The sequence below is a fragment of the Phycodurus eques genome, chromosome 13 (genome assembly GCF_024500275.1).
Source record: "Phycodurus eques isolate BA_2022a chromosome 13, UOR_Pequ_1.1, whole genome shotgun sequence".
Lineage (NCBI taxonomy): Eukaryota > Metazoa > Chordata > Actinopteri > Syngnathiformes > Syngnathidae > Phycodurus > Phycodurus eques.
Window position 1 is genome coordinate 22437427 of NC_084537.1, and position 10672 is coordinate 22448098.

General features: G+C 40.3%; 1 protein-coding gene across 6 annotated transcripts in view; it reads left to right on the forward strand.

Annotated features, from left to right (window-relative positions):
• Positions 1–1397, forward strand: part of agap3 (ArfGAP with GTPase domain, ankyrin repeat and PH domain 3) — a 138161-nt gene extending 136764 nt beyond the window's left edge. For all 6 annotated transcript variants that reach the window (XM_061693167.1, XM_061693169.1, XM_061693170.1 and 3 more), the window contains one exon: positions 53–1397. In XM_061693167.1, the coding sequence (XP_061549151.1) occupies positions 53–271 (219 nt within the window). In that variant the 3' untranslated portion in view covers positions 272–1397. The remainder of the gene's footprint in view (positions 1–52) is intronic.
• The last annotated feature ends 9275 nt before the right edge of the window (positions 1398–10672 follow it).

A 10672-nucleotide genomic window follows, 5' to 3' on the forward strand; every position in this document is an offset into this window, starting at 1 on the left:
TATATTATGTATCGCGAAATAAATGTACGTCCATTGTAATTCCCTGTAACAGTACGGCGTGGACGTGAAGAGTCGCGACGCCCGCGGCCAGACGCCGCTTTCGTACGCCCGGCGAGCCGGCAGCCAGGAATGCGCCGACATCTTGCTCCAGCACGGCTGCCCCAACGACGCCGGCGGCGTGACGTCGCCCAACGTCAGCAACCGCAACAGCAACCCCAACATCAACAACAACGCCCAGTGTGAGCTCAACCGCAGCATCAGCATCATGTAGAGGGGTCGGCAGGGGGCACCTTGCCGCACGAGGCGCCGCCGTGTACCACCATGGAGACATTTCAGGATGGGATGATGTAAAGTTGGTTTTGATTCTTTTTTGTTCCTGATCAGCTTTAAATGTTTTTTTTTTTCTTTTTTAAACTATGCCAGTGACCTTCTTTCACCCCCAAAAGTGTTTGCCCTCATGTGAGGATGGGGAACCTTTTTACTCTTTCAGGAAGTCCTCCGAGGGCCATGCTAAACTTCAGACGATCCAACAAATGTTTATTATTGCATCATATTGACGTCTTCTGACTTTTTTTTTTGTTTGTTTGTTTTTTCGGGTCCGGATTAAGATCACATTCCCCTAAATATTGGAGCTGGAAGATTTAAGTGTAAAATCTCGCTTTTCGTATAATTTCCAACTAAATTCTCATCGTGGCACTTAACACGAAGTCGCTGTCCGATGAATAGCGTCTATCTCCACATTTTCTTTTCATCAGAAAAATTATTTTGGAATTTCAGTTTCCGTTTTTCAATGTTGTTTATCAGACCGTTTTACGATCGTAGGTTCTTGAGGGCCGACCGACCCAGATTAAAAAGATTTTATTCTGATTTAAAAAGTTGTTGTTTTTTGCAGGAAACTAATTTGGAATCAGAATTTCAGTTCTGAATTTCATTTAAAAAAATATATGTATCAGTAAATAATTTCAGAATGTTAAAAAAAACTTAGAAACATAATTGAAAAAAATAAGTTTCCATTTGGATTTATTGTTTTTTTAATTAAAAACAATTTGTCATTTTCAGTTTCAGATACTATTTTTTTCATTTTGTAGTTTGTTGCGTATTTCTATCCAAAATGTTGATAATTGTATGATGATAATACATTTTCTTTCCACAAATGTAAATTATTTTGCCCCAAAAAATTATTTTGCGCTGAACCAAACTTCTGAATTTTTTTTTTTTTAAATTAAATGGCAGTTTATTGTTACATATTAGAGCTATTAGCTCTTCTGAGATTTTATTTGTTTTTCAAATCGCATGACCCGAAGGCTCGCCTATGCCCCTCGAGTCTGATGTTGCACACCTCTTCCCACGTGCTTAAAAAGAAAAAAAAAAAAAGTTCCACTTCCAGGCCGTATAAATGTCAGCAAAGTGAGTCCGATCGTCTGTGATGTGCTATTCAGCGATGACGCCGACAAAACAATTTGAGTGAAAGAAAGCAAATGCTGGCGACAGTGAAGGCATCATAAAAGAAGTGATTGCAGGTGATGTTCCGCGCAACGGCAGAGGGGCGCCGCATTGTGCGCCGGTGGAGCCTCTTCAATCACAATTCATTCACGTTGATTCAAAGCGGTACAATTGCGCCACTACGCCATCTTTGTCGGGGGGTGGGGGAATCTCGATTATGTCGACGGTCGGTTGACAAGATTTCTATTTGTCCTTATCAACCCATCTTTAGTAGCTTGCTTTGAAATACATAAATGTGTCTCATGATAACGAACGACACACAAGAGGCAACTGGAAACAGTCGTCCTCATTATACATGTACTTAAACATAACGTGACCTCGTCTTTGGTTCCATATTGGCCCCTCAGTGTAAAAGCGATGCGTTCAAGGGACCGGCGATGAGAGTTGAATCTTATTAGCTCATATGCTCTGAGTTGGTACTGTGACCATAGTTGCTTTTTCCCTGTGTACTCACTTGCCTTCATGAAGGCTTTAAACCCTTTCAAAGGTTTTATCATGTCAGTATGTTTCTTTCAAGAGTTTTTAACTTCAGCCTCATCTGCAGTATTCTCAAGTTTTTTTTTTTGGTTTTTTTTTTAGTTGGAGAAAGTATTCATTAAGAATGGAAACATTTAGTACATGAAGTAAATAGATCTTTCGAAAAGCTTTTTTTTTTTTTTTTTAAACCTTGCATCAAAAATCCAGCATTTTCTGAGCAAAATGTCATTTTTTTAACATGTGCATGTCCGCCTTATTGCATCACATAAGTAAACATGCAAAAAAAAAATAATCCAGCTGAAGTTTCTGCTTACATTTTTTGATATATTTTATGACCTAATTCTTCTTCTGTTGGAGGTAACATAACATCCCTGTCCAATGAAAAACACGCATCTCCAAAAGTTTTGTTTTTAATAACTTGTTTTTATCCAAAACGTTTCTTTGTTGTGAAAAACAATTTATGAACTGTAAATGACGTTCTGAAATAGTTTATCAGCTATCAGTTTTCGTAACCTAACTGTGAACGTTTTATTTGGATGGGGGGGGGAGTTTTTGAATTGAAATGACAAATTTGGAATCTTTTATTTTTGCATTGAAAAACAATTTTGGGATTTCATTTTCAGTTTTGAGGAGACATTATTTATTTTTATTTTTTTTTTACCAAAAACAATTTCAAACAGAAACTAGAATAGAAATTCTGAAATCAATAAATGTTTTTTTGATGATTTAATTATTTCGATCAATTTTGTTTTATGGAGTTAAATGCTTTTCAATGGACAACAACAATAAGCGTGTGGCTCTTTCCAAAGATAAAAATCAATAAGCTCTTGGAAGTCTGGACTCATGATTGAACAAAAAAAAAAAAACATGTTTTCTCCGACGTTAACAGAATAATTGTGGTGTTTTGTATATAAGAGCAGCAGAGACTATTTGCAACTGTGCCAGCCTTGTTTATCCAGCACACCACGTCCCCCGTGTCCGCGTTTCCCAAACGTTCGAGCTGACCAGCCACTGATTGCATTGTAGATGTGCTGTAACCATGTACTGTAATACTGGCCTTACTGGCTTGACGGCGCCGCCTTCACTTGTTCGAAATAGTGTAGATGCCAACATACGTACGAGTAGAGAAGCCCTTAGCACAACATGAAGTGTTGTACATAGTAGTTGAAATCTTAGAGAAACGACGACTTGGACGATAAACGCTTTTCTTTTGGGTCAAAAAGCCTCTTGATTCACAAGCCATATTTTCAATATGTTGCTTTTTTGTTGTTTCTCCATTATTATTATTTTTTTTTATTATTATGGTACTCTCATTTGGTCGCAATATGACCATCTTTGGTACTTGTGTATAAATGATGTACATTTGACATATTTATAATGCAGTATGTAAATATTTTTATTTTGGGTGCATTTATTGTGTTCGTGTTTCTTTTTTACGTTGAGAAAGTGCAACGAAGAAGCTAAAGAGTAACTTGTTTGTGTGCTTGGCTGATTGTTGACCCATTAATAAACATTCAATAAAACCATGTAGCCTTCCCTTTCTGTGGGGGAAAAACACACGTCTGTGTCTTGTGTTTGTTTACGCATTGAACAGTTAAACCATTTCAGGTGGTTTACGACGCTCCTGACATTTTGTTCAAGTAGGGCTGTCACTATCCAATCTTTATAGAATCAATTTTCCCAATGGTTATTGATTGAATAATCGAATAATAATCGCGTCCCCCGCCCGCTATTGTAACTATTGTAACTTTTTTTTTTTTTTTTTTTACTACAAACATGCATTTTATTCTCATTTATAAGGGATAGACTTAGATGCTTAAACTGCATATGTTGGTAACTGAGTTTGTTATAAATTTGACGGAATTTGAGAAAGCTAAATGCTAAACGGTTAGCAATCGCGATTAGCACGCTAGCGATTACTATTTTGTACATGACACATCTAACAGTGTCTGAAGAATCACTTACAGACGCTCCTATGTCGTTTTTGGCGAGGTTTATCATGGTCACAACACTGCGTCCGTTTACAATAAATGTCCGTGTGAAACTGGTTCTGGCGGTGCAAACATGGTTCCGGGCAGAAGTTTTTTTTATTTTTTTATTTTTTTTACCTGCGTCCCGGCGGTGCTTCGAGGCAGACATTTTGCATCAACCTATTTTTGAAGTCGACATTGTCGAGTTATTTTATTTTATTTTTTTACTTTTTTTGTGAATTTCAGGTTGCAAACTGAACAATGAAATAGTTCGTGCAGCATTGCAAGAAGACTTGGTAAAGTTCTACTAGTGCCGTACTTCCTTTTATCCTATTTGATTGTTTTCTATTTATGACCTAGAAGTTGTTCGCACAAATATTAATTAATATAGTTCTAATGATCTATGTGGAGAGGTTGTCTTGGACAATTCTGACATGGTGTTTTTTATTGTAATTAATTTTGTGCATCCATGTTTTTCTGCCCAGTTAGCCTTATTTTTTATTTTATATTTTTTTTTGTGTGCGTGTGTGGAATTTCTCCATTTTAGTCCTTTATATTTAGAGTTTAAATGTTTTTGTGTGATATTGCCAATAGAAAATCTGGCCTAAAAATGCCTTCAAACAGTATATGACTTGATGATTTCTTAACATATCTTTTCGACCACTAAAAGTTGAAAGTATCCACCAGTGAACTCATACGGGCCGAACTTTTGAGGGGTAGATGTCAAATTTACCGCAACGTTTTGTACGGGCTTAAAATCTCGAGTGAAATAGCGCAAATGGAACATTATTGATGAGAAGAGCAATTTCATTGATTCATTTCACTTCTTTTGATTCCTTCCATTTCAAGTCAGACTGGCAGAGAGTCAGCTGTCGACGTTTCCAACACAAGTCCCGCGTGAGCGTCCTGAGCTAAAGGAAGCAACATATCAACTTCCTGCTTCATTCGGGGCCTCCAGCAGTGTTTGAAAGGGGATTAAGATAAAGAAGCAGGCTTAGTGTCACCATGAGCAAAGTGAAAGGTCGCCGCGTGTCGAGCCCCCGCTAATCCGCTTCTTATTTGCCGCTAATCTCGTCTCGCCGTATCTTCATCCCCTTCCTCTCTCGTGTCGGCCGCCATTGTTTTGCGCTTCATCACCTGCTCTGCGCTTCCTCCCTCGGCACTGTCATGACGCGGGGCCACAAAAGAGCGGAGTCATGCTCCAAGGAGCCTTGTAAGGGAATTACACGGGGCTGCACATTTGGCTTTTTTTTTCTTTTTTTTTTTTTTACATACAAGATTTGTATTTGCTGTTACCGCAGCCATCCATTAGCATGATTTGGCACCGTTTTTTAAGATCGATGCCCTTCCTGCACCCGTTTTGCAGCTAATCTCTGTGGTGCAGTGCGTAAGTGTCCGCCCTGCAACCGGAGGCTGGCTCGTGGTTGGATGTTTGTAGGTGGTCGGAGGGGCTGTCGGCGCAGAATGGCAGCCACGCTTCTCTCAGACTGCCCCAGGACAGCTGTGGCTGCACAAGTAGCTAACCAGCACTCGGTGTGACTGTGCAACGAATGAGGAATGTGTGAAATTGTAAAGGTTGTTTAAGACAATTGATAATGTGACTGCTCGGTGGACCGGATTAAAGAACAGAGCGGGCCATAAGTGGCCCCTGGGCCATACTTTGCCCATCTGGCGGTCCACTTAATATTAATGAGGGTTTTATCATGCTGACAGTTTGACCCGCAATAGATGATTTCTCTTTCCATTCATTCCTATGGAGGAACAATATTGTATTTAAACTTGGAGGTTGCAACTGTATGGTTTTACTCATCCAGGACTTTGCGGCGTAGTTGGCTAACGACAAGCCCAGCGTGTGCCCCGCTTCTCACGCCAAGTGGACTCAATGAAGATGGACTTTAACTTCAGGTTAGCGGCTCCAGCCAAACTGTCCTCATTTAGCTGCCAACAGAACGAAACTCACCCAGTATTCGCATGCTTTTAAGCATTTTTAAGTCTGTAAATCCAATTTCTGAACTGCTTGTGTAGTTAAAGTAAATGAGTTTGTGTTGTTTGTTTTGCTTTTTGATGAAGGATGCTGAGCAGTGAGGAGGTTCTCTCCGCCGCCCACCTCCTCTCGCACAAATTACCTCCCCGATTGCGGAGGTGGCTCCGAGGCTGACGGATGAACCGTATTTGCAAAACATTGCGTCCATATTTCTCCCTTTTTAGTCGCCCTTTCCGAAGAGCCCCGTGCACGCTGGCTCCTAACGCCAATGTTGCATCAAGGAGGCACCGAGCGGCGGTTTGGCTAATGAGCTGTCGTCATTTGCATATGCTACATTACATCGACATTTGCTTCCTGTGACATCCTTTTAAGCTCTTTAACTGGTAATTATGTTCTCCCTGCATCCCCCCCCTCACCCGAAAACCTCAACATCCATTCATCAACTTCAGCTCCATCTTGTCTGATGACTCCGTCCCCGTCACATCGGTGAACGCAGGCCCTAATCCTCTCCTTCCTCCTCCACTCTGAGCTTTGTTGTACATAAACGCTCAGTGCCCGTCGCCCCGCCGCCATTTCTGCCCGGCCTCCCCCCCCCACCCCCCCCCCCCCCACCCCGCCGCCCCCGTTGGCTTTTGCCGGCGTTTCTCTGTTAATTTGCCTGAGAATACATTAGCTGTAATGAAGGCTGAGGGCCGAGGGAATCCTCCAGGGTTCCATTAATCATCGCCTCCCCCCACCCGCCTCAGACAGGCAACCTTGATTACAAGTGGCAAGAAATTCATTAGAGCCGAGCCTCTGACAACTCTTATCTCCGCCGCTGGATCTGACTCATTAGGCAGCCAAATTAAAGCCGTGATGGCCCTGATGAAACTCATCGCTTGTTTATCTTGTGCGATTTGATGCATCTGCCCATACATCACCGGACGGACGCCGGATGCCCACCTACGCGCCCGCAACAACATCCTGCCCGTCCGTCCCTCTCCAGGTGGGAATGTTTTCATGTATAGGGAAAATCCAAAAGCGGGAAGAACAGACCTCAAAAGTCAGACAAAAGCTTCGTGCGTGATGTCGCGGCAACTCTCGTCAGACTTCTACAGCGAACTTGTTGTGCTTAAGGGCCGCATTTGATTTTTAAGGTCATTTGAAAATGAGGTAGTTAAAAAAAAAAAAAAAAAAAAGACAGAATTTAAATGTGTATGTAAAATATGTACATTTATTTATTTTAGTAACAAACAATCATTTCGATTCACTTTTGCATTTTATTATTGATAATTATTTTTTAATATAATTAACTATTCAATTGTTTTAACAATAAATCAAATTGTGTATGCATTTGTTTTATTTTATTATTTCTGAAAAGTCAATCAATTATTTTGTGTGAAAAGTGGGAAGAAAATCAATCAAGAAAAGTAATTAATCAATTTGAGTGGGAAATGCTAAATTCATGCAACAAATATTAGAGGACTCTTGATGATGTAAATGCCCAGTGGACCTGATTGAAGAACGGAGCGGGCTGCGAGTGGCCCACGGGCCATACTTTGCCCACTGCTGTCTCAAAGCTTTAATTCCACAAATGTGTTTCGGGTTTTATTTGGATTTTTTGTGTGATTACATCCTGAGAACAGGAAATTGAACGAACTGCGACATAGGCAAACATCTGGCAGCGCAGTACTGTAACGTGATAAACACAATTAAACATCAATTAGTTTTACTTTATATTAGTTTTATTTTACAAATGTTAAACATTACTAAAAGCATTACTTGTAAAGTTAATAAAGTTTGGAAATCAGTGTAGGTCAGGTTCCTTCCTTAATGTATTAACGCTATTATACAACCCCAATTCCAATGAAGTTGGAACGTTGTGTTAAACATAAATAAAAACAGAATACAATGATTTGCAAATCATGTTCAGCCTATATTTAATTGAATACACTACAAAGACAAGATATTTAATGTTCAAACTGATATACTTGATTGTTTTTAGCAAATAATCATGAACTTGGAATTTTATGGCTGCAACACGTTCCAAAAAAGCTGGGACAGGGTCATGTTTACCACTGTGCTACATCACCTTTTCTTTTAACAACATTCAATAAACATTTGGGAACTGAGGACACTAATTGTTGAAGCTTTGTAGGTGGAATTGGTTCCCATTCTTGCTTGATGTACAGCTTCAGCTGTTCAACAGTCCGGGGTCTCCGTTGTCATATTTTACGCTTCATAATGCGCCACACATTTTCAACGGGAGACAGGTCTGGACTGCAGGCAGGCCAGTCTAGTACCCGCACTCTTTTACCAGGATGCTGTAACACGTGCAGAATGTAGTTTGGCACTGTCTTGCTGAAATAAGCAGGGACGTCCATGAAAAAGACATTGCTTGGATGGCAGCATATGTTTCTCCAAAACCTGTATGTACCTTTCAGCATTAATGGTGCCTTCACAGATGTGTAAGTTACCCAAGCCATTGGCACTAACACAGTCCCATACCATCACAGATGCCGGCTTTTGAACTTTGCGTCCATAACAGTCCGGATGGTTCTTTTCCTCTTTGGACACGATGTCCACAATTTCCAAAAACAATTTGAAATGTGGACTCGTCGGACCACAGAACACTTTTCCACTTTGCATCAGTCCATCTTAGGTGAGCTCGGGCCCAGAGAAGCCGGCGGCGTTTCTGGGTGTTGTTGATAAATGGCTTTTGCTTTGCATAGTAGAGTTTCAAGTTGCACTTACGGATGTAGCGCCAAACTATTTACTGACATTGGTTTTCTGAAGTGTTCGTGAGCCCATGTGGTGATATCCTTTACACATTGATGTCGGTTTTTGATGCAGTGCCGCCTGAGGGATCAAAGGTCACGGGCATCCAATGTTGGTTTTCGGCCTTGGCGCTTACATGCAGTGATTTCTCCAGATTCTCGGAACCTTTTGATGATATTATGGACCGTAGATGAAGCAATCCCTAAATTCCTTGCAATTACAATACGTTGAGGAACATTGCCCTTAAACTGTTGGACTATTTTCTCACGCACTTGTTCACAAAAAGGTGAACCTCGCCCCATCTTTGCTCGTGAATGACTGAGCAATTCAGGGAAGCTCCTTTTCTACCCAATCATGACACCCACCTGTTCCCAATGAGCCTGTTCACCTGTGGGATGTTCCAAACAGGTGTTTGAGGAGCATTCCTCAACTTTGTCACTCTTTTTGTCACGCTACCTGTCCCAGCTTTTTAGGAATGTCTTGCAGCCATAAAATTCTAAGTTATTGATTTTTTTGCTAAAAACAATCAAATTTATCAGTTTGAACATTAAATATTTTGTCTTTGTAGTGTATTCAATTAAATACAGGTTGAACATGATTTGCAAATCATCGAATTCTGTTTTTATTTATGGTTGACATAACGTCCGAACTTCATTGGAATTGGTGTTGTATAAAATAAGAGGGGAAAAGGTTTTATAAAAAAACAGATTTTCAAGAGGGGAAGTAAAAACAAACAAATGAAATGTCTTTGCACAAGTGTGCACACCCTCTTATAACTGGGATGTGACTGTGCTCAGAAGTAACCAGTCACATTCAAACTCATGTTGAGTGGGAGTCACCGCACACCTGCCAGCATTTAAAGTGCTTCTGATTAACTCCAAATGAATATGAGATGTTTTAGTAGGCATTTCTTGACAATCTTTTTTCAAGCTTTCTTTTTTTCTTTTTTTTTTTTTTGCAGAAGCCTGAAGGTTTTTTTGCAAACACTGACTGGTATTCGGAGCAAACCCAAGTAACAGGTAGCGGAGTAATATGTTCAGACTGAGTGAATGAAATCATGGCTGATTTTTCCTTTTTTTTTTTTTTTTTTTATTCAATTCAAGTGGAAAGGGTTTTTTATTGTAACTCAGGTTACTGACATCTGTCAATATTTCAGGTTTTTATTGGTAAAGCTTTATTATTGCAATATTGTACTGCAAATATAAACGGTGTTTTTTGGGATGATTTATTATTATTATTATTTTTAATCCCACCGGTTTGACCCTAACAAACACTTTAAAATGGAAAATGTACATGGTGTAAACACCTTCCTGTTTCCTTTCCATTAAGTCAAGCATCAAAGGGTGAGTAGTTTTACTTTGATTTAGTTTTATTATTGAGGGGTTAACTTCTTTTTACACTTGTATGGCATTTAGGAATGGCGTGCGTTCCCTCACGACTCGAACGGAGGAGAGCTCGTCACGGTAACGGATTGATGAATCCTTCGCACGTCATCGCGGCGACCGAACTTGACATCAGCGTGGTGTCGACAATAACGAGGTGACGTTGGCATCGCTCCCTGCGTGTCGCCCAAAATAACCTCGCCACTCTGGCACAGTGTCGTGGAATTGACCGTCCCAATTCATCAACTCCCGGGATGTCATCATCGAAAATTGTCTCTCCGTCCCGGTGTTACAGTTTTGAAGTGTGAGCTGGATGGAGAATGAAAATTAAACGTGTGTGTGCGTGCATGTGTGCATGTGTGTGTGTGTGTGTGTGCGTGCGCGTGTGTGTGTGTGTGTGTGTGTGTGTGTGTGTGTGTGCTCACAGGGTCACACAGTTGACATCCAAAATGCTGGACAAATATTGATGCAGTAAAAAATATGCAGCTCATACATATTTGAGGATTCTTCAACAGGTGCTGCGGCAGTAACATGAACAGGGCTGGAAGGCCGAGTCAAAATAATAATAATAATCATAAATATTTAAAAAAAAAAAAAAG